At 42.3% G+C, this 24,341-nt stretch overlaps 1 protein-coding gene across 2 annotated transcripts; it reads right to left on the bottom strand.

Moving 5' to 3' along the window:
* Nucleotides 1-568: 568 nt before the first annotated feature.
* SLC6A4 (solute carrier family 6 member 4) lies at nucleotides 569-22,767 on the bottom strand. 2 transcript variants are annotated; one of them, XM_074556795.1, is made up of 14 exons: nucleotides 22,293-22,767; nucleotides 13,823-14,415; nucleotides 13,004-13,138; nucleotides 12,193-12,412; nucleotides 11,661-11,799; nucleotides 11,160-11,294; nucleotides 9,374-9,477; nucleotides 8,559-8,686; nucleotides 8,162-8,274; nucleotides 7,344-7,475; nucleotides 6,268-6,367; nucleotides 5,819-5,919; nucleotides 4,354-4,521; nucleotides 569-3,546 (listed from the first exon to the last, which is right to left on the bottom strand). In XM_074556795.1, exons 2-14 carry the CDS (start codon nucleotides 14,274-14,276, stop codon nucleotides 3,472-3,474), a joined length of 2,004 nt encoding a protein of 667 aa, XP_074412896.1. In that variant the 5' UTR covers nucleotides 14,277-14,415; nucleotides 22,293-22,767; the 3' UTR covers nucleotides 569-3,471. The 2 variants fall into 2 exon arrangements, with proteins under 2 accessions (XP_074412896.1, XP_014127130.2); XM_014271655.3 differs by lacking the exon at nucleotides 22,293-22,767 and adding an exon at nucleotides 21,099-21,417.
* Between the last annotated feature and the right edge of the window lie 1,574 nt (nucleotides 22,768-24,341).

Genomic DNA, 24,341 nt, shown 5'->3' with positions numbered 1-24,341 from the left:
ACAGTTGTATCAGTTTGTTAAGTGATATTTTAGATTTCAAAGGTTCATATTCAAGAATAAAATTATCTTCCTACTAGGTAAGTAGGATGTCTGACAGTGGGTCATATCTTTTAGAATACATTTTCAACACTTTTATAATTGTTTCTTTGTTTTGTTATAAGTTTACCACTTTTATGCTGGAGTAAGTTGTACTTCTATATTTAGAAAAAAAGATTTTGAGATTGGTGTTTCCCTAATGATTTTTTCAGCAGACTGAGAATGATACAAAGTGTGAGTAAAATTAAATGCAAATGCAGCCACTTTATAAAGGCTTGGAATGAGTTTTATATGTCAGCTAATCAAGTAGTTAAGCACATACTCCAGGGTGGAACAGTTTGGTTTTGCTGTTCTGTGTAAACAGCTCTAATGAGCTTTGGTTCTTCTGTTGGAATGCAGGGGTCAGACACTGAGGGAAATCCTCTGCTTTTTGTCAGAGGCCTTGCTGGACTAGATATTCTGCTGTTACTTAGAATTGAGATTTTTATCTTTGCTCTTCCCAGAAGAGAGAGGCACAAGAGACATCTGCAGATGGTTTATGAATATTAAATTTATTACAGTAACAGTTTACAGTACAAGGCACATACTGATGACTTACAATCAGCTTGCAACACTTGTAACTAAACAGCTGCATAAATTAATACAGGTGCATCATGTACAAGTTGGAGGGAATACTTAGTTCTGTACAGCTAAAACTCCAGTTTAATTCTCTTTAAAAGGCAAAGATGGTCCTAATTTACCATTTTCATGACTCCCTTTTCACTGTTCAGAACAGAGGGTAGGATATACTCGTGGTAGATGGAAGGTGAGCTGAAGAGAAGGAATTTTTTTTGCCTCAAAACACTTTGTAACTGCAGTGCAGTTCATTTGGTATCAATAGAAGCAGTTTTTGTACAAAACCAGTGTTTAAGGTATGGCTGCTTGCTGAGCTACCTGATAAATATTGGTTGCTTTACATGTTATCAGCTGGGTATGTTTAAAAAAAGAATTGTATAAATAAATAAATTTCTCAATATTTCAACCACTCAGCTAAATAGAAATACTAAAAAATGAACTTACCATAATAAGGTATTTGAACCAGTACAGCATGTAACAAAAAGGTAATGAGGACTAAACTGCCTTTCAAGTTCAGCATTTATAGCATGAAAACATGGATGCATTTTATCTTTGTATTATTCAGGAAAGGAAAAGCCTTTTTAATCTACATTGCTCTTTGAATCTTCAAATAGTTCTAAGAGTTTTCATCCTCTCTCAGTATCTCGGGACTCAGAGCACATTGGTCTCACATTTCAGCTGGTGCAGGGCTTGTGTTACTCTCAGGGCTTCCTGGCTGACTTAATTCACTGGAAAATGTGATATTTCTTGGGAAATCTCTGAAACCTCCCAGCAAGCCAGTGTCTATCCTATGTCTTAAAAATTACAATTTTTTTGTTAGCTGAACCCCTGTCTGAAGAGGAAAGAAATGGGGTAGGGTTTTGTCCTTTATTTCCCACGCTTTGCTGTTGGATGTGTGCAAATACCTCATTCGTCTTACATTGACATTTCATGTGTGTGTTTTTTCAGTTAATGAGCTCAGAAAATTTAACTCTTGGAAGTGGGTTTCAAATACACTTGAGGCATAAGCTACAAAACTTTCACATGAGTAACTGTCCAGTAAGACAGATTTATTGTGTTTTTCTAGTGGCAATTAAAGAACATATTCCCTTTTATAAATAGTTCAGGAGTCTAGTTCTGAAAGAACAGTCCTTGTCCCTCTTCAGTTATTTCCTCATTGGAAGCTGGGAGTGACACTTAGATTAATTGAAAACTCATTATCCAGAGTGGAAGAGGAAGTGGAAGAGGCCTTTCTCCAGGTACACAGAGGGAGAAAACTTTGGCAGAGGTGGTGGAAATGTTTTCAGAATGCAAACACAGCATCCCTGCTTCCCTCTCCTCTGGCAAGTGCTTCACACCCAGGTCAGCTCCCACAGGTTCCTTGATACCCCAGCTCTGGCTGCACAGGGAACCATGGCAACTTTATAAGGGATACAAAAGAGATTTTTATCCTCTATTTTATTTTGCTTTCATCATAATCTGTGTGCCAGAGTGAAAATACAGTGCAGGTTAGTACAGGAATGATGTTTTCCTGCGTTGGTCTGCACTCCCACTGCAGCACAGCTCGTGTCCTGCAGGGGCCAGGGCAGCTGCATTTGGGGAGCACCTGTGTGCATGCCATGGAAAGAGCTTTGGATGGACATGGGGGTTCATTTGTGTGTCAGTGCCTTGAAATTTAATATAAATGTTCTGATGAGAATCAATCCTGCTGAACTCTACTCAGCTTCTTGCTAAGAAAAAAAAAAATCCTCTCTTTTTTTCTTCAGCTTTAAAACCCAATGGAGTCACATCTGAGTATGAGCTACTAACCCTTCAGAGTAGGTTTGGATAGTTGTAAATGTACTTTTGTCAGCCAGCCAAAAGGATTATTCTAAATGTTACTTCTGTACTAGGAAAGAGGAGGAAAACCCCACAGGCTGACTTCAGCAAATTTTAGGTGTGAAATTAACTGTTAAAAAAAGGGAAGTGAAACAGAGAAAGAGATTTTTAAGATTGTACTTTTGGGCATCAGAACTCAAAAAGATTCATTGTTGGTCTTTAGTTTCTGTAGCTCTGCCAGGACAATGATTGGTTATGGAAACAGTACAGTAAGTGCTGGCAGCTTAAGTGGCTTGTCAAATAACTCATGATGAGTTTTTGTGGCTTGATTGGGTCTAAAGGAAAGTGAAGCCTCAAACATCACAAAAAATTATTTTTATAATTTTTTTATGCAAGAAACAATAGAAATTGTTACCACCTACAAACCAGAGGAAATGAACGTGAGGCCGGTGCTACCAGCTCTGTGTGCTGATGTGTGCAGAGCTGTGCTGCTCAGCATTTTTCCTCTCCCTCTGTCTACTCCACCACAAACCTAGGGAACTTCCTAATTTTGTTTTCCTAGTGTATAAACCCCTGCGTTACTCGAGTAATGTATGGCTATCAGAAATATTTGTGCATTTTCCCACGTAGTTGAAGCAAGTAGAGAACCTTAGAAGCGAATACGACACTGCCCGGTACGAACGATCACACGGAGGGAGGAGCTACAGGAGCACTGCCACACACTGGGGGTCTACACCTGATCCTGCCGTGCCTCGCTCGTCCTGGAGGGGCTGCTGCAGGCGCTCGGTGCCGCTCCCGGAGCAGGGCTGATCCCTCGTGCTCCTCAGTGAGTGCTCAGTTCAGTAAATGTCCTTGAATTGCTTGGATCAATGTGCTGGAGGCATCACCTTTCCCAATGGTGCCAGTGGTGCAGCCTCCCTGGAAAACTCTGTTTGTTGTCTCGGCTGGAAAGGAGGTTCTTTGGGGGAAGAGGGGGAAAAGTGACATTTTGTGCTCCTCTTCCTCCCCCAGAAGCAGGGCAGCTTATACTGCGTTCATGCGGATGTCTCCAAAGGGAATTTCTGTGGCTGTTTCTGGAGTGATGCTTTTCAGAATACGCTATTGGAAAGAAATCAGAAATGGATTGATTTTAGAGGCAGTACAAATCATCTACCCAGGGAGGTGGTAGAGTCACCATCCCTCGAAGAGTTTAAAAAAAGACTGGATGTGGCACTTGGTGCCATGATCTAGTTGAGGTGTTAGAACATGGGTTGGACTCGATGATCTTAAAGGTCTCTTCCAACCTAGAATTTCTGTGATTCTGTGATCTCAGCCATTTAGAAAGAGATCAATAATAAAGTATAACTTTGAGTTACACCTCTTGAGCTACTTAAGTGTTGCAAGCCTCTGTTAGCACTATGAAGATGGAAAGTGCTATAGAAGTACACAGCAGGATTTTAAAAATTATTTGTAACATAATTGGAATCAAAGCTTGACAGATCATATTAGTGCTTTAGGACTTTGCAGTTTACTTGGATACCCTGAGCCTACTAAATATTTTCTTATGAACTGGTATTTATTTAAACTTAGAAGAAATCTCAGTATTGTCATTAGATTTATGGCATTTACTAAATGTGTGAAAGAAAAACAAGCTTTTCTTACAGATACACCCCAGGAAATCAGCCTTTCCCTACCTCATTTGCTTGACTGGGGGATTTTGAGTGTCTGGGGTGAATTTTAGGAAGTCTCCAGTTCATCAAACCTTAAAAATTACTTGATGTAACATTTTATAAGAAATTGTCAGCAGCCTCAGTAAGAACTGGGGAGATTTGTGAGAATTCAGGAACAGAACAGCCAGTCATGACATTTTTTAGGGATCACCTCCTTCCTAACCGTGAAACAGAAGCAAGAGAGCATCAGGGATACCTCCTTGAGTGTCCCTGGGGTGATGACCAGGCGATAGATCATGTAGATGGGAATGAAGATGATGGAGGAGGTTCCTATGCAGTACCCCACAACTGTGGTCCAGTAGGGATAATCATAATCAAAGAGCCTCAGCTCAGGAGGGCTGGACAGAAAGCTGCAAGTGACAAACTGAAAGAGAAAAAGAGCAGAGTGTGAATATGTGGATTTTCATGGCACGCACTTTGGGGAACTCTGTTGACACTGAAAAAGAATCCTAAATTACATGAGTGTAGATTTAAAACAAATCAACAACAAATCATGAAACAAACACCAAGAGAATCCTTCCCAAAACAGATGCTCTGCACTCTACACTGCTCTCTGTCAGAACAGGAAAAGGAAAAAAGTCAGCTCAGTTACTGCTGTTGGATCATCTTCCTGAGCATATCATTCATGACTGAAAAATTCCTTAGGAAACAACAAACACTTTTAGTTGAATATTACAGGAATAATATTTGTGACTGTCCCAGGAAGGATCTCTGACTGTTTTTTCCAGAATATCATCAGAAGCTCAAGATTTACCAGCAAAACTTCTATACAGAAATGACATCCTTACATCCTGAGCTTTCCTGATTTTAGGTGGGTTTCCACAGGGAATACAAATAGCTCTGCCTGGTAACCACATCCCCAGAGCTCTGTGCCTCTGCATTCTGCTGGTTTAGGATTACAAAGGGGACAGAAATATAAAAATTACTGTGGTGTGACATTTTAATTTGTAGATTTTTCTTTCTAGGGGTAATAAAATCAAGGTCTGATAATTATGCCTTGATCATTCCAAGTGTTTTGAATTCACTCTGTAGGTCTTAAATCTACATTCTGTGCTTCATAAACTCCATCTTGACCTGCTCTGCTCCCACTAAGGTCAGTCAGAATAAAAGATAGCATGGACTAATTTTGAATCAGGAAATGAACACTTTATGTTCAAATGTTATTAATAACATTGCCAAGCCAAACACTGGGACAGTATTTCCAATTCTGAGCTATAGATTTATAATGGTTCCAATTAACTGCTGGAAATTTTAAGTGGAATATTCTAAAGTTGTCCATCAGCAGTTGCTGAGATAGTGTATTTACTTATCTTGGTTTTCCTCCACTGACTGTATGTTTCATCAGCTTTTATTGCTACATTTTGCTGGGGTAAACATAAGGCAGCAAAACAAAGTAAATTTGTTTAGCAGAGGGCAGGGGGGGAGTTATTCAGAATGCAGACTTATTCCACTAATTAAAAAAATCCTTAAAACTGTGATTTGGTAATAAGACCTTGCAGCATTGTATTGGGTTTTTCACTAATTGAGCCTATTTTGTTTAACAAAAAATGTTACTAAAGAACTTCAGGAGAGAATTCTGGAATTAAGCTTTTAGAAGGAGCTGCGTTGTTCAGTGGTGATTTTCTTGGTGCTGGAAAGAAAAAGCTCTAAAGAAAACTCACCAGAAGGAAAAGTGGACTAATTGCAACCCAGCAAACCCGCCAGTACCAGCCTGGGGCAGAGCCCAGCATTTCTTTCACATCGTTGCAAAACTGGGTGATGCCTGTGGACACAAGTGGGAGGAGAGGGATGACAGCAGGTCTAAGATTTTCTTCAGTAGATTCTCAACACTTTTTTATGCCAGCAAGTAAATTCAGAATCTATCCTAGAAGACCATTTTGTTCCTATAATTCTTAATTTTACTAAATCCTTAATTATTCTGAATTATACCTCCTGTTACTTTTAGCTATCAGAGAGCAATTAACGCTCATTCTCACTGCTTTAGTTATCAGTGAGTCTGTAAAAAGCTTTTGTAAGCTTTTTTCTGGGGAATGGGTGATGTTGTCTGCAGAAACTGAGGCCATGCTGAGCTGCAGGAGCTCAGAGGGTGGGGTGGGGTGTTTGGAGGTACCATAGAACCAGGACACAGCCACTGCCTCCAGGAACACGACGGTCAGGACAGCTGGACCCGTGGCATATTCCTCAAACAGCTTCACCACATATGCTCCTCCCTGGAAAAGAGACCAAGCTGTCAGTGTGCCCAGGATGCTGCCCTGCAGAACGTTCACAAGTGGGGAATTCACCCAGTTCTGTCCCTTGGTGGCCGTTCCTGCCAGGGAAACCCTGGGGAGCTGCTCACCCTCTGTGGCCACCCCTCACCCGGGGGTGCCAGGAAGAGAAGCTGAAATCTAATGGCACTTCTGGCTGGATTTTAGTGAAAAAAGGGGATTTTACAGCATGGCTTTGTGCATGCCCTCCTCTTTCTCCACCAGGGATCATGGCTACTGAACAGCAAATAAATAAAGTGTTGCTTTGCTTTCTTTCCATTTGGGATCTAGAACCACGAAGGAGGAGACCTCTTGCAGAGGAACTCAGCATCCTTGTACAGCAAACACTTCATAAAAGAAGGAAGTTACACATAAATGAGCAAGTGGAGTGAAACATGACAGGAAAGCCAAGTATTTCTTTCTATTTCCTTTGTGATCATTACACTCATTATTCAAAAATTGCTTGTTGTGAGAATGAAATCCACAAGCTCCATGGGAACAATTTGATGTGACTAATGGTGATTTCTGCCTTGAAACAGTGAGGAAGATCCAGGAAATTCATTACTAGATCTTTTTTTAAATTCAAAATACATTTTACACATTGTGAAGATTATAATAACTATTCATGTTATTTTTAAACACAGAGCTTTGGGGAATAAGAAATAAACCACATAAAAATGTGGCTGGTTGTCTGCTGACTGATGAGCAGCACCATTTATGATGTGTAGCACATAATCAATTGCAGTATGATCATTTTGCAACATATTTCCTAGTGAAATATAATTCACATTTATTCCAAGTAATAGATTTCTAATGCATAGAGAAAACAGCCTGGAGGTTCAATCTGATTTCTTGAAACTCTCTTCAAAAAATTACTGCCCTCTCCAAGGTGTCATTGGCAGGAAGCTGCCAGTGAGGGAGGCTGAGGTGAAATACTCACAAATGTCAGGGTTGCCAGCGACCCCAAAAAGCAAAGGATGGTCAGACCAAGCACAAACAATTCCCTGCGTTTGCCCCAGACGTGGGGGAATTCATCCAGGACTCCAGTAATCACTCCCTCTAGTCCTGCAAACTGAAAAGCATGGAAAAGTCACTGGGAAATAGAGGGCAGTGTTACCCTCTGAAAAGTATGTTTGAGTGCCTAAAGAAGCATTGAAACCTTGGTGCTTTGTTCTGCTCTAGAGTTGGTGTGGGGTTTTAGACAAGTCTTTCCTCCTAACTTTTTAAAACTCTTTAGGGTGGGGATTTAGTGTTCAGGTGTCTGTGGGGATGCACTGTCATCCAAAGGCACCAGGATGTGGAGAAATGAGAGGTGGCTCAGTAGGATGAAGACTGTGAAATCAGCTGAGTTCAGCCCTGCTGGAAGGAGCTGATTCTCCACCTGTAAAACCAGACTCACATGACAATTTTTTAGTGTATCTCTAGTTCCTACCTTTTAAATCCAAATTATGTGAAAAAACTCCAGATTTTCATAGTTGCTTTGTAAGTTTACAAGCAAGAAAGGAGACTGGAAGACTGCACTCAGCTAGGAATGTATAAATCAAGTTGCTTGTATTTCAGGGTCTCATTAATTGTCACAGCATGACAGTGATGAGTAATTGATTATATTCAAACCTATTCAGATAAAAATTGGAGCAACAGTTGCTGTCTTACAGAAGGCAGCTGGCACTGCAAACCCCTCAGTGCCAGTGCAGTGTTTGTAATTCTGTTTCTGTGGTGCCTCAGGGGGCCAGGCTGTGTCCCCTGCTGGCCACTCACCGTGCTGTCCAGGCCCAGCGTGAGCAGCATGAGGAAGAAGATGATGGCAAAGAAGGTGGAAGCTGGCATGTTTGCAATGGCCTCTGCGTAGGTGATGAAGAGCAGGCTGGGTCCTGGAGCAGAGATGGGATCACTGTCAGGACATGGTGTCTCCCAGGGAAAACTTCTCCCCCCAGGCTGCTTTGCCATGTCCGTGAAACTGCAAATCTGAAATCTGCCTTTTATATGTGATATTTATAGGCTAATTTTTTTAGCTGTAACAGTGCCCAATAAAGTCAGCATCCTGAATAATATATTAAATATTTCTCATCACTTTGCCTGCTCTCGATCTAGAAGTACATATACAAATCTATTCAAATCAGAAGCAATTTGAGATGTGTATAAAATGTTTACCTACCTGTGTCTTTGGCAACCTCTGAGACATCTTCATTCCTCATCTCAGCCATGTAGCCCAGCACGGTGAAGATGACAAACCCAGACACAAAGCTGGTCAGGCAGTTCACGGTGCTGGTGACCAGAGCATCTCTGCAACAGAAGACCTAACTCTCATCAGGGACCTGACTCATTTGCACCTGCTAGAAAGGGTTTACAACCTCTTGATCCACAATCTAGACACACTCCTAGAAAAACTAGGGCAATGCAAGGAAAAAATGAGCAGCAGATTTGAAAGAAAGAGGAAAAAACCCCAACAACCCATGACTACTTTTTCTTCTCAAATCCATACAGGTGCAGTAACATCAGTCTGCCACTGGATTGGATGCTGGCTGCATCCTGCTGTTTTAAAAGAATAGGAATTACTACATGAATATTAAAGAATTGAGAGTTTTATTTTAGAAGCTAGAAACAGATTTTTTTTCAGGTAACAAGGAAAAAAACATAAATTGCCTTTCTGCTTGAGACAATGAAGTTATTTTTTAACTGACTACTGTGATTAAAATACCTACAATGTGATGGTTTGGCAGGGGTTTAGTCCATTTTGTTGTGGCAGGTTTCTACATTTTAGACCTCTTGCTGTAAAATTAGTAAAAATCATCTTACTTTAAGTGGGCAAAAGAGGAGAAATGCTTGAGGTTGCAGGTTCTCTGTTACTTCTGATTTCTATGTACACAGGTCTGACAATTTAGTGCCTTTCACCAACACCCTGTTTCTTTTTCATAAATAATCAGTTATATTTTTAACTCAATTTTACTTATGGAATAAGGTAGAACTCACTGGTAGCAGTTGTTGTGGAATTTGTTGTAGCTGGAATAAGCCAACAGGACCCCAAAACCTGGTCCCAGGGAGAAAAAAATCTGAGCTGCTGCATCCACCCAAACCTGAAAAATATTGAAGGCCAAGAAGAAAAATGCCATGAAACAGATTGAATGAGTTTGGCATATCCAGAATATCACTTAAATCACAAAAGGGCATTTCACTGTTCTGCCTATGTCCTAGCCCTGGTCTAACAGACACTCTGTTGAGAGAGATGTTGAAATATGAATGTTTGTTGTAGAGCTGTTGTGGCTGTTGCACTTCTACCAGCATCTTAGATTAATTCAGTCAATTGCCTGTAATCAATTTAACACAAGTTTTGCAGTGTATGGAGAACTTTATACCCATGATTTTGAAGCCTTCCAAATGTTCCACCAAACTGTGCTGTTCAATAGCTCTGTGCTTGGCAATGTGTCCTCCAGGCTCTGTAGACTTTTCCTGGATTTATGGAAATCCATTTGGCTGTGTGGATGCAGTTCTGGTTCTTGGGGCTCAATTCAGCTTTGTTGTAGCTGTGACAGATGCAAGTGTGATGATCTTGTTATGAAAAGCTTGTTGTACTTGAAAAGTGGCCAGAGCCCTAATGAGTAATGTTCTAAAGTACAATATCAGCTCTCTTTCTGAAGGTGAAAGTCCTCATTCATTTATTCTCTTTTGATTGAAACATGGAGTTCATTACAACTCATTTCTAATATTCTCTGCCATCGTGTGAGGCCATCCTGTATCACCCAGACAGAGCTCTGTCATCACCCAGCACAGAGATTGCAATCTGCTGTCCTCACTCCAGATACATCCAATACAATATCAATGCCCTTTATTGCTTTTTCAGAAGATGTGGTTCCTTATTGGAGATGCTGCTTTATCAGGGACTGGTGTCTTTTCATTTCCTCTTCATTCAAAACTCTCCATATCAGCTGGGCAGCAGCAGACTTGCAAACATTGGAAATTTTTAATCTTTGTGTTTGTAGTATTTATTGCACTGGGTTTTTTTCTATCACCCTCCTCACCAGACACTTTCACAGGCAGTGAAGTGAGCACAGCCTTGAGCCTGATGGATTGCTTGTCATCCACAGAGTGCAAGGCTGGATCAGACACTGGAGGGCCTGGGCTTTGTTGGTTAGCTCAGTTTGTCCTCATTCCTGCTTTCCTGTCAAATTTTGGTGGTGCATGCAGGCCTGACTGATTTATTCCTCCTCCACAGGCACTTACATGAGTTACTGGGCCAGGGTTTAGTTGGTGTCTGTGGGCTCCTCTGCCAAAGCTTGTTACAGGATGGAGACAGAAGTTTCTGCTGCAGTAACCTGCACTATTTAAATAGGGACAGCTGTGGATTCTGTAGGGCTGTACTTGTCCCCTTAAGCCAAAAATCTGCAGTTCCATCACTTGTTAGGGTTTAATAAATTCACTTTTCTCAGTGTGACTCTCAGAGGGGAAGGATTTTGTTGCAGTGTAGGTGCACTCACAGCTTCTCACTCAGTGTCAGCCTGGTCAGCATTTTCCTGGTGAAAAAGTGTTTGGTCACTTGCTTTCTTCTAATCACATCACTCATTCTGTTCAACCACTGTATGGGAACTCTGCCTGTAGTTCAAGCTAAACTGAGGGTAGACTCTAGCCTTTAAAATTCTTTATAATTATGGAAAGAGCATGGGCTCAGGCTGAGACATTTGTTCAGTCATGCTCTATGCATCTATGGTGATACACACACAGATAGGCTGAAAGCAAATCTCCCTTTTATAAAGTTCTTTACCTCAGTGGCCAGGAGTTTCTGCCAGTCAGGTTTCAGGTAGTAGAGGACACCTCTCCAAGCCCCAGGCAAAGTTGCACCTCTCACGAGCAGGATGAAGAGGATGATGTAAGGGAACGTGGCAGTCACCCAAACCACCTGTGGGGGAACGTGGTGACAGCGTTTGCCATGGGGAGAAAGGTAGCAGGGATAATAAAAGTTAGTTAATCATATTATATGTCTTAGCATTTATAGCACCTTCACATGAGCTTCTCTGCAGGTCTGTAAAGAGGCAGTTTGCACATCTGAACCCTCTCCCTGGCAGGGCTGGTCCTGCTCAGAGAGCAGTGGTGTCACTTATTTGACTTTGCTGCTTAGAGTAGCAGTCACTGTACAGCAAGTGCTCCCCCAACACCTCAGCCCATAATCCTGTCATGAAAACAACCTGAGCTGATCCCCTGACAATTAATTGGCTCAGGTAGAACTGCCTCTAGACAAGCTGTTGTGTCTTGCTTTTGCATTCACCTTGCCAGATGTTTTGACCCCTTTCCAGATGCTGAAGTACACAATGGTGAAGATGAGCAGCAGGCAGAGGGTCAGCTGCCAGCTAATGCCCCCCAGGTCATCCAGCCCATTGGACCTGTGCACCTGCAGAACCTGGCGGCTGCAAGGGGAAAGAGAAACACAGCAGAGATATTTTCTAAACAAATGCTTACATTAAATGTGCATTTAATAGTCCCATACTGTGGTCTGAGCATTACAAGGAATCTTGAGATCTTGTTAAGCAGCCTTCAAAGTCATGACATTTTGGATTCATTTTATTTTACTTAAAAGTTTGACATTAACAGCACACCAGTGATGATAAGTGACAGCAGACAGCAACTGGGGAGCTCATAAAGCACAGAGCACCCCCCATGCACCCTAAGCTTACACCCCTCCAAAAATCCAGTGATTTGAAGAGTTTGCCATCAACAATCAGCCCTGCTGCCCTGAGGAAAACCTTGCTGGTGTTCCAGCAGTCTGGCTACCACCACCATCCTCACTTACATGCACTTACGTATAAAATTCTTCTGCAGGAGAGATGGAGTGCAGGGACCAGCTGACATTGTCCTTGCTGAAGTAGTTGGTGCAGTTTCCTGTGTTCCAGGGGTTTGTGCAGCTGGTCCAGGGCAGCTCCGCCGTGAAGGAGGAGATGAGGTAGTAAAAAGCCCAAGCCATGATGGTGTTGTAGTAGGAGGCTACATAAAGATCTATGATACAGATGGCAAAGCCAATTCCTGGAGAGGCAGGAAAGAATTGCATTCAGTCAGTTTTAGGCAAAAAAAAAGAGAGAAAAATAATTGGTTGTCACATCAACAACTGTTTGTCTAAGGCAGCTCTGCAGGAGGAACACACACCCTCCCAAGTGTTTACAACATTAGGATTTCTTGTGACTTCAGAAATACTCTGATTCCAGCAAAGCATCCTTAATCAAGACAGAACATTCTTATAAAGAGATATTTTCTATGTATTCCTGAATTTCTACTATTTAGAAATAGGCATCTTGCAGTCTCAGTAAATATAAAGAGAGGATCAGAGCTACAGCACTGGGAGCAAGAGTAAGTGAGAATATAGAACAGTTCCTTTTATTCTTTTTCATTTTAGGCTTGGTCAGCCTCTCTCTAATCAATTTGAGTTGCAAAGTGTATGTGTATACAAGAGTACACGCACGTGTGCAGGTGTACCTGGAGTTATGGGAAAGCTTTCTTTATAAAGCCAAATCTTGTGTAGAACAAGTCTTACTTGGCTTTATGAGATTTTCTTCCCCCCCCCCCACCTTTATAGGAAAATTTTCCAGTTATTCAGAAAGTTCCATTTCCCTTTGTTACCTTTGAATATAGGACATATTTTTCTCCAAATGGAAATACAGCCATTCCTGTGGTACTGTCCTAGTGCTAATTCCATATAGAAGAGAGGGATCCCTCCAAAGAGGGCCATGATTGTGTAAGGAATGAGGAATGCTCCTGCAAGAGAGAAAGCAGATGATTGTAGCTCTTCACAGACTTCTCTTTCAACATTACCAGCGCTCCATAAACAGGAGTTCCTTTTATCTCACAGGGAAAATGCACATCCCCTCCCTAGCCAGCACACCTCTGAATTACTGTGGGGTTTCTCATGAGAGTAACTCCTCAGCAGTGTGAACAGGAAGCAACACCCAGCCCAAACTTCTCACATTTCTGCAACACAGGATTCACCAAGGCTCCACTGACTCTCACAGCAGTGAGATGGGCTACAGATAAAATTATTATTTTCTCCAATAAAATTCCTTTGTTACATCAGAGAGACGAAAGTCCTTTCTAAGATCTCTTTGATTAGATTTTAGATTTGTATTTTGTCTCTTATGTCAGTGAGTCAAAGACCCAGCCTTCCTCATGAGTTGGTTTAGACATGTTGGTTTATCAGATTTTAAAATGCTCCTTGGGAAAGGGATTGAGGTGTTGGAGTGTGGGTCTGCACCTACCTGGTTCTCAGCTTCTGGTTGTGCTGTGCTAAATAGCTTTTCTGTGATTATCCTATCCCAATATTTAGGTTTTTCAGTGAATAATTTCTCCTTGATCATTTATTACACATGATATTCTAAAAGCCACTAAATCATCCCTTTATAAACCAAGAAATTCAGCATTAAGGAACAACAAGTGGGCACTGACCTCCTCCATTCTGGTAGCAGATATAAGGAAATCTCCACACATTTCCCAGATCCACTGCATATCCAATGACGGAGAGGAGAAAGTCAATTTTTTTACTCCAGGTCTCCCTGTCCTCCAGCTCCATCAGCTGCTGCTGAGCCTCGGCCCCGCAGGTGGTGGACGTGGTGGTGGTGGTGGTGGTGGCTGCTGGGGCCGTGCCCTGGCCATCCTCCCCCTCTCCATCGCAGGGCGCCGAGCTCTGCACCCCTGAGTAGCCATTGGAGATCTGCGCTGCCTCCCCTCTGTCCCCCCGGCTCGCGTGGGCTTTGGTGCCGTCCTCCACCAGCCGCAGGGCAGGTTTGGGGTTCCTGACCACAAGTCCGTTCTCTTTGCAATCTTCTCCTTTGCTACAGTCTGAGGTGTCTTTCTTGGAGGTCAGGGGTTCTGTCTCATTGCTTATGGTCTTTTTTTCCATTTTTGCTGAGATTTGTTCTGGTCACTTGCAGACAGGCAGCACCACAGGGTCCCTTTGGGGTTTATCTTCCTTTATTCCCAGCACTTTTAGAATTCCTCTTCCATACTTAAATCCATCAGATTGAAGGCACAAGCACCATCTAAGGAATTAAAAAGAGTTGAAAAATCCATTACAAGCTTTACTGGTGCTGGTAATTTTCAAGTTACAGCCAGCAGATTCTGTGATTAAAATACAGAGGTAATTAACCATCACAGCATGCAGTGTGGATCACAGAATAGATAATCTGGGATTTTGTTCAGAGGAAGGCAGGAAGAAATCATCCTCTTTGACAGCAGAACCTGGTGTACCTGGATCACACCCTCTCAGGAGGATCTGCTGGACTTTGTGCATTGCTGGACACCTCACACCCAGTCACAGTCCCGCTGTCCTCTGGCATCACCTTCTGCTCTGAGCACTGCTGGACTCTCAGCTTGCAAACTGAGGGCAGAGCTTAGTGGGACTTTTATTGACATTTTCCTAAGTTCATCCTGCAACTCATCCACTCATCTCGTGGCAATTTCTAAATTCACCCAGTACGAAGGGAAAAGAATTCATTAAACAAATATGAGATAACTAAGGATATAAAAATTACATTTCACAACTGCCTTTCTTGAGAAATCCCAGTGTCTGCTTTGTTTAGCAGCAGATGTGGAAGGCTTAAATGAAACTTTGGAAAAGTATTTAAATCTCAGTGGTTTTGCATCAACTAACTTTTGAGGCTCAGTCAACACCGATAAGAAAAAGAAGTCATAGACTTCAGTTTGATTCTTCTCATTGAGAACTGACATGTGAGTCTAAAGGACAAAACTTGTCCCCGGTTTTATCTGACTCCCTGGGCAAATAAAAGCATCTTTCACTCAGTTTGGATCTGTGGTGCCAGCCCTGGGAAGGGTGGTGGGCACAGCTCCTGCACTGGGAGGATCCCTGGCTGCTCTGCCCTCTTCTGGTGCGTAAAAACAGAATCCAAGGGAAATAAACCATCCTGAAATAAAGTACAGCACAATTAACTTTTCCTGCAGAACAAAGATAACAGAGAAGGAGTTGTGATTCTGGGAGCAGGTCATGTTTTGTTTTCTGCTGATTTGTTCAGGTAAACACCCAGCTGCCTTTACCCAAGAAAACCTTGGAACAGGAGCTGTAAATTCCCCAGGGCAGTAACCCTGCTTTATTGCTAGCAAAGAGTCACACAAGCTACACCGTGCCAAGATTAAATTGTTACATCTAATTTTTCCCTTTCAAAACATTTTATTGTGGTAGTAAATGTCATTGTCACATCCTAGCAGAAAAATAAGCATTATTTCACTTATAACTAACTGCAGGAAAAAACTAAAGCAGAGAAAGGATATCACTTGCTTATTTCTAGAATTTGCTGATTATCAGAGCTATTAAAACTCAAGTTTTGCCCAGCTTTCCACCTTTTACAAAGACAGTTTGCTAAACCTTTTCTAAACATTTCTCAGTGCAAGCAGAAAGAGAAGGAAAGTTATTGAGCTGCAGAGCAAACAGGAGGATGGCTTTGAGATAAAATTCACTTGAAAATATTGCTTATAACTTTCAGAAATATTTAGTTCTTCAGGTTTACATTCTATCTCTACTCAAATACTCTCTTTTTTGTCATACAGCAAGCAGCGCATCATTAATGTGAATTCTTACAAGAGCAAGTGCTTTGCCGCTATTAATTAATTATCCACAAAGATTGAAACATCTTCAAGTTCCAGAGAAAAACACCAGGGCAAAGAACAGGAGGTTCTCTTTTACCTGCAGGACTATAAAACCTGAATGCCTTTGGAGTCCAAAACCTTCCAAATGTCCCAAAAGAGGTTCTGGAGATGGAAACAGCCCTGGTGGCCACAGAGGAATCCAAGGGAAGGCCACAGCCAATCCTCCCCTTGTACAGAGCATGGTAAATACCAGGTGGGAATGTGGAAAAGTAACCTGAGCCCTTCTGAACTTTACACCTCTCACTCATAAATGGGAACACAGTAAAGGATGTTGATTTAACTGCATTATCTCATGGGACTGATTTTTCCATATCTGAGGCTTAAACTCTCACTGTGTTTGTAAAACTCTTTATTTCTGCACATTTTTAGTGCTTTCTTTACTAAGGGGAGGTCAAGGAGTTATTGTTGGTATCCAAGATTTGTGACAACCAGGATTGTTACCCATCCAGACCTAAACTCCTCCTCCTGCACACCACAGGAAAAAAAAAATCACATTATTTGAAATACTTTGGTTGAATTATCAGTAGTTCGAGCTTCAAATATGCAAAATTACTTGTGAATTTTCAGGGGCTCCAGCTGAAATCAGAACTATTTCTTTCTGAAAAAGGAATTTCAGCTTGTCAGCTGTCCTGGGAAATCTCTGCAGTGATGGAGTCCACGGCTGCACAGTGGAATTCACAGGGGCATAGTTGGCACATGCAAGCAGAATGGTTTCAGATTATTTCATTACACCATAAAAAATTGTGGGAGAGTGTACATTTTTCTTTGCTTTGCTACACATCAAGGAAAAAAAAAATAGGAGGCACTGTGAACACTACAAAGAGTGTGAAGAGCTGCAGAGAAAATTGGAGTGGGAAATATGCTCGGACACCAGGGAAGATATCCAGGGAAAGTGACCCCAATTTTGCCCATCTCAGCCTCCATCACTTCTCTGCACAGATCCCCAATTCAGGTGAATGAATGATGGCAGCAGTGATTTTAGAAATAAGTTTATTACCTGTTTTCAATCCGAGCTGTGGCAAAGGTTGCTGTTACATAACTGCACCTTGGCTCCTTATCAGCCCTAATTAGCAGCAGGAGAAAAAGAGATAAAAACGGGAAGAAGACGGAGCCGTGTGCTTTCGTTTCCCTTGGGTCTGTGCTTGGCAGACTTGGTGACTTTGCTGCTCTGGGAGCCTGAGCTGGGGCTGTTCCCTCCAGGAGCACGTGGAAGGTGCCAGCCCTGGCAGTGTCACCTCCCTGAGCAAAGAGTGACTCAGGAGGAGGGACCCTGCACAGCTGTCCCAGCTCTGCTGAGAACATTGGGGCGATAACTGAGGACATGTGTTCCCACACGTGCTGCTGCAGCCGCCAACGCAGTTCACATCAGTCAGACATTAATTAAATTATATTTACTTATCTCCCTCACGGAGATGAGCTTGAGCACTGCAGAATTAAAATCCCTGCATATTCCTTGATGCACAAATCCGGCTCTTTAGCCTGTACCAGAGCAATCCTCGAGGAGCATCCCTGGCCTGGAGCCCGGTTCAAGTTTTAAGTGTTGGAGCATCTCCTGTTTATTTCTGGAGGCTCGCAGTGACCTCTCCTGGCAGTGCCGGAATCCCTCGCCTTTCATGCTCTGCCCCAGAGTAAACAACTCTTCCCAGCACCACAACAACGGGATTTTCCTGCTCTCGGCACTTTTTAAAGGAGGAATTGGCTTTTAATGTGTCTGGGAGAGCAAAGCGATGGGGCGGAGGAGCAGCAAAGAGCAGATGCTGCAAGGGAGGCAGATCCGGAGTCACCGGGAATTGCAATTTGAGGTGGGGCTGCAGAGCCCTCACCCACCCCCTGTGCCTCCCATTTTAACCCTCACAGCTGCAAAAATGATAGATTTGTACAAATATAATTTCACACCAATGAAGTTCTTATTTCATGCGCCAATTCCGGGGCAGTGGGGAAGCAGCACTCGCTGGGCTGAAGGAAAACTCAAGTCCCACCTTCCCTCCCCTGCTCCTCCATCCTCCAGCCCTTCACCTGCAGGGAATTGAGGCTTTGAACCTCAGGAAGAGTCAGCCCAGGGTGCTGGCAAACAGAATGAAACCCTGGGATGATTGCTGTTAACTTGACCTAAATCTCACATTTATCACAGAGAATTTGAGATGGTTGAAGTTACAGCTGCCTGACTCACCTGACACCGTGCAGCTCACCCAGGCCGTTGTGCAGAAATGGAAGGAGTCCAAGGACATTACTTTTATCTCAAATATCAAGCAAGAAGTTTGTGTGACAAGATAGAATCACTCACCCCAGGCAGGAGAGGGCTGTGCTGTTTGCCTGGACCTGTTCTCACCTCTGAGCCACAAATGAGCCAGAGAGGTTTCATGATTTTCCTCTGAGTTTGCACAGGTCAGGAACAACCCTTAAATCAAAGTATCACAGAATAGATGTCCCCATGCTGTGAGGATTTGTTAAAAAATTTAAAATTTCAGCCAATTAAATTGCATTGCTCTCAATTATGGTGAATTTTGCCTGCTGTGTGTCATACACAAGTCATATTTAGTAATGCTAAAAAGAATTTGGTGCCTTTTGATGTTGAATGTGTTCACTTTTACTGATTTCTTTAAAAAATGAGTACCCAGAATGTCCTTTCCTGTTGGCTCATTAGCAAGTGTGACAGTCTGTATTTCAGATTTCAAAACCTGATAATCAAAACTGCTTGGGAGCCACAGAATTGGGGCATTAGGTGGAAAGCAGATCTAAGCTGATATCTAGACCATTCCTCCATAACTGAAAATTGATTTATTCAGGGGAATTTTTTTAGAAATTCTTTTCTAGTTTAAGAGAATCAAAATAAAGAGTGATCAAACCCCACTGGAATTAATGGTCCAGTGAATTGTAACAGGTTTGTGCCAATGATTTTAAATGTTGCAAAGGCTGGGTACTGTGGCACAGCACTGTGACCTGGGAGTGTTTTAAGAGGAATCTTTGAGCATGCAGGTGACAAAACGGACAAAATATCCTTTGTGTGGATATTTGCAGGGCTCCAAGGGCTCCCTCAAGTTCCTGCTGGAGCAGAGTGAGCTCAGCAAGCCCTGCTGGTGAGACAATGGCCCTGAAAGCCCTCGAAGGCTGCTTCCCAAGGAGAGGCACAAGGAGAGGTTAACTCCTGTGTTCCCAATAAGGCTGCACACGGGTGGGATGGGAAAAGGATTCCTCTGAAAGCAGCACTTTGGGGGAAATACAAACCTGCACTGGGAGTTTTACATCACAATCTTGTCCCCGTCTCAGTCTGAAATTAAAAAGTCATCAGGAAAGAGAGATTTTTACCTTTACAATTGTGTAGAGAAGACAGGCACTGCACTGTAGTGGGAATGCTGCCAAGCTGGTGTCAGTCATGTAAAGAACAGGCAGGAGGGGAAATGCATTTGTTTGGCTTGAGAGTGTCTGTGTGTAGTGCAAGGAAACAGATAAGCTTGGAGGGGATGATATTGCTTTTGTATTCTTCCTTCAGTTATTTATATAAACTTGAAGGAAGGGTCATAACACAGCAGCTAAATACTAAATAAATGGAGCACCATCCCTTGGTAACAGATGATGTTTCTCTGAAGGGGGTTTGTTAATGGCTATCTCCAAATTACAGCCCTGAATTCAGGCTCCAAGATCCACTCAAGTTCTGGATGGAACATTTACCCCACAGGCAGGGCTCATTGTGTTCTGTCAGTTCTGTAAAATACAGAGCTGCAAACACACAGGCTGGGAAAAGAGTTCAAACGTGGGCATCAGGAAGGAGATCGAGACACAGAATTAATATTTCTTTAGGCTGTTACTAATGAAAACTCAGCAATTTATATTTCCATGGAGGAAAGCAGGAAGGAACTTTAACACACTGCACGTTTCTATGTGTGGGAATTATTTTGTGTTGTTATTAAATTCTAGTTTTGGGGCAGTTTTTCTTAATTTAAGCTGAAATTCATCCCACCCTGTCCAATTAGAAAATGGTCACAACAGTCATTTGCTTTATGAGAAGTTTGCAAAGTATTCTCCAAGAAAATTATGGTTAATTCACCATCAAAATCACCTGAAGATGCAGCCCAAGTGTTTGAGCCCTTCCCTGGTAAATGTCTGACAACCCACATTAAAAAATGCCACAACATTTTCAAGAATCCAAATCCATTAAATGCCTGATCCCTTTTCCCCCAGGCTTTCTCAACATATCAAAACATGTTTTCCTTGCCTATTTATATATTCAGTTGCATTGCATTCCTTAATTAAACTCCATATTTCTTATGAGCTAACCCAGCAAGCCAGTTGGCTTCAGTAAACGTGATTGACTATAAATATATGTAGGACATACACTTCAGATTTATTACTTGCAATAAATCTGTCCCATTGAGTTCAATAATTTACTGTGCTGGAACCATTTACCTTTTAAAATACAACTTAATATAGTTAATAAAGCTCACTTCACCCTTTCAGAATAAATAACAGCCTAAATTGCCTATTTTTTTCTTCTTTTTCCTTCAGATTCTGCTGCTTTCCTTCATTTTTCCTTATAGATTAATGCTTTTTTGTAAGCTTTAAATAACTTTACATCTGTAATGCAGTTATGTGGACTGCCAAAACTCTGAAGTTTAGATTGTCAGAACATGTTCTGCTACAGGCATTTGACTCCCAACATTCATAACTGCTGGACAAGTGCCTGAACACGACAGAGCAGAGCATGGAACAGCAGGAAAGAAATAAAAAGCACTAAAAGTTTTAAAAACTCAAGGAAAACTCAAACTAAAATCAACGTATCTCTGTTTGGCCCCAAAGCTTTGTTAGATGAAAAATGTTTTAGAAATTGTCAAAGCCCTTAAAGCTGATTTAAAAACAAACAAAACCCAGAGTACAGATTTTAGCCTGTCACTCGTATTTCAGATTTTATAACTGAAATGCAACGAGGAGGGAAAGTTAATGAAACTCTGCTGCTGCTGCTGCAGGGGGGCAGCTCTGAGGAGCAGCTCTCTCTGTGCCTGCTGAATTTCATAAAAGTGTGAAAGTGCCTGAGGCACGGCTGTGTAAAGGCAAAAGGATCAGGTACCTGTGTGCGGGCTGGGTCCCAGGCGCTGCCCTCGCGGAGATCCGAGCTCGAGTCCCCTTCAGCCACATTGACCTCAGCCTGTGGCCGCCTCAGCATCCCGGGCAGCTTTTTGTACCCCAGTCCCCCTCACATGGTCTGATTGCCAGATAATCTGCTGCCAAAGAGCTCTTTAAGAATTTTTGCGTCACTTTAGTCAAATAAACTTTATGTTTCACCAGGGCTGCGGCTCAGTTTTCCTCCTAGAGGTGGGTGGCTACATTTGCCTGCTCTGATCTGTGCTGGCGAGCAGGATCCAATGAAGGCAGAGGCAGAAGGAAGGGGAGCTTTCCTGGGAAGGGACAGCTTTGCTGGGTGTTCTTATAAATATAAATAACAGGATGGGGATGAGGATGGGCACAACGGAGTCAGTGAATGATAAATTTGTGTAGATTACAGGGGGATAGGAAGGACTGGGATATTATCACAATAAAAGGGCATGAAAAGAATAATTTCAATTCTCTTAAATTCTTGAAAAGAATAATTTCTTTTCAATTATCCCGAATAGCTACATTATTTTAATAAAGAAATAAGGTTTAGTTTGGTTCTAAAGCTTGAAGCACAAATTCTTTACAAGCGTTTTGCTGCCTCAATAAGCTCAACAAGTAATTTCCTTTCTTCCTACCACTACTTCAAATACCTCACTCCACTTCTAACACGTTTTTTTCTCCAGTGTTTTTCATCCAGGATTTCTTCATTCCTGCACTCCACGGCTTGTTTATAAAAGGTCATAATCACAGGTCAATGCCATAGTTTAGGGGGCAGATTTAGGGGAAAATAAAGGTGGAAAAGCAGAATAGGGGCAATAAGTAGGAGTAGCTGATTGTTAGAGCAGCAGCAGCTTTGCTGTAAGCAGTTGCCAGTTTTCAGAGACTTCTTCCAAACAATTGAAAATAAAATAAACGGGAAACTGAAGGCTGCAGTTTGCACTGTGCTGTCCCCGGTCCCTGGCGGAGCTGCGGGCAGGCAGGGCGAGGCTCCTGCACCATCTCAAGGAGAGCTCGGGCACTGCAGCTCCGCACACGGGGAGCGCACTGAAATCAGATTTGTTTCCCATTTACCGCCCTGGGCACTGTCTTAAGGCCGTTTCGTTAAATTGAGCTTTCTTCACTTGCTGTAGAAATTCATTGATCTTTTAGTGCAAACAGCAACACTCACCTGCTGTCTGCTGGGCTGGATTTCCCTCCTGTGTCCTGCTTTCCAAAATCATCAGGATTGGCGCTCACCTCCCTTGGCTGCAGGCAGGAACCCCCCAGTTCGTGTCCTGGCCTCTGATATTCCTCCTCTGTTTTGTGCTATTCCAGACGGATTGCGAGGACGGATCCTGCCCTGCCTCACCCACCAAACCTTTCAGGAGGTCACAGCACAGTGTTCAATGTGCAAATATCCAGCTGTGGGTCAGAACCCGGGCTCTGGAGAGCAGAATTTTTGTTTCTTGGGAGGATGAGTGGCACAAGGAATCTGCACCTTTACTTTCCAAACAGATTTCCAGTTCACCACTGCTGGGAGACTGGAAGGGGTTTTCCAAATTTGCTTTTTCTATCTGCTTAAAAGAAATGAATTCTCGCTGCTGAAAACCCTTCTGCTCATTACATAATTATATCTTGGGTTTTAAAAAACTTTAGAGGGATTGTGACCTTTGCCTGATGTTTTTCTCCATCTCAGTCTCTGCTCAGAGTAGGTTCTTTTATGCCTTACCCAGGCCTTTTGGTTCAGGTGTTTTTTTCATTATCTGCTGCAGCAGTTAGTGGGTTTAGTTTTGTTGTGCTGGGTTTTTTCATTTTGAATTTCTTGCCAAACAGTCTGGAGCCTTTGGGACATAATAGAAATAACAGACTGGAGATGTCAGGCAAAACCCCTTAACCTTGTAACACCTTATTTATCTCAGAAGTGAAAAACTTCCAGGGGCTGTGACTGAGCCATATCCGGACTCTCATGAAATCTGGGCATTGCTGGGTGAAATTCTGATGGTTTAGGGAAAGTATGAAAAAAAAGAGAAAGAAAATGGACTTTGCACAAGACACACAGATAAAGCAGCTGCAGATTCCAGCACAAGGATGGGAATCATCATTTAAATGACCTCATAAAAGTAGTACCAACTGTTCTGTGAGATCAGCAATGGCTCTGCAAGTGGCTCTGATTCACTGCCAATAAAAGGGTTGGAATAATTTTCCAAATAACACAAACCAAACAAATCCTGCAATATTTGTTTGTTCCTATCTTTCCTTAGTTAGCAATCAGACTACATTTAGAAGCTATTACAATTGGCTTTGGGAGAAAAGAAATTCTGATTGCCTTTCCCTGCTATTTTCCACACTGCTGGGATGCACATCTGGCAGCGGGATGAGTTTTGGAGAGGTTTTGTTATTTCCACTACAACTGCTTTAAGAGCACATTCCAGTGGGGAAATCTGATTCCTAGAACCCACAAAGCACCACTACACAACCTCTCCTCAGTTCCCTCATTAGGAATTGTTGTTATTTTCTGTCACTCTATTAAATCTGAAAGAGTTGACTTTCATAATATTATCTGTCAATATTTACCATCTGTCAGGGGAACTGTCTTTGAATTCTCACATGAAAACTGCATGGTTTTGTTGACAAACTGGGAAAGGAAACTATTAAGTCAGCTGGTTCCTCAGCAATCTAAAGATCAAGCTTAGCAAAGGATAAATACAATGTATAAACTACAGGAGAAATCAGGCACCAATCCTTACCAAAGTTTCCATGGCTGTCTCCCACAGGCAGAGGAATGTCCTTGACTTGGTGGCACCAGCACAAACCTCAAAACCTCTTTGTTCAACTGTCCCCAGAGGAAAAACCACAGCCCTCACCTTGGCATCTGCATTTCCCCCTTCCCCTTCCCAATTCCACCATGGAAAGAACTTACAAAATCACAGGGCATGAAGGCAAAGTGCTGCTGCCAGATTGGCTTCGTTCCCCATAATGTGTTTCAGCCATGTGGATTTTCTGTGCTTATTTGAAGGAAAGGAAAAAACTCACAGCACTATTGTATAAAGTGTACAGGGAAATATCTGGGCAAGAACTGGGGAGATAAGCACAGGCTGGACAATACCTTAAAACACTGAAACCAACAAAAACTGGCTTGGAATCAGTTTTGAGTTTATCTAGCTCAATCCTCATCAGTGCTAGCACCAGCAACAAAAATGTCAGTTAAACTCTGGAGAAAAAGTTAATTCTCCTTGGC

The sequence above is a fragment of the Zonotrichia albicollis genome, chromosome 22 (genome assembly GCF_047830755.1).
Source record: "Zonotrichia albicollis isolate bZonAlb1 chromosome 22, bZonAlb1.hap1, whole genome shotgun sequence".
In the NCBI taxonomy this organism is placed as follows: Eukaryota; Metazoa; Chordata; class Aves; order Passeriformes; family Passerellidae; genus Zonotrichia; species Zonotrichia albicollis.
Note: the sequence above shows the minus strand (reverse complement) of the source record. Positions and strands in the feature narration are given on the sequence as shown.

Bases quoted from the DNA above. Each gene is read 5' to 3' on its own strand.
- SLC6A4 (XM_074556795.1), bottom strand. From the start codon at position 14,276: ATGGAAAAAAAGACCATAAGCAATGAGACAGAACCCCTGACCTCCAAG. The intron at 12,413-13,003 runs GTAACAAAGGGA...CTGCCTCTCCAG, and splicing joins AATATGTCCTATATTCAAAG to GAATTGGCTTTGCCATCTGT. The intron at 8,687-9,373 runs GTGAGTTCTACC...CTTCTGTTGCAG, and splicing joins TTCCACAACAACTGCTACCA to AGATGCTCTGGTCACCAGCA.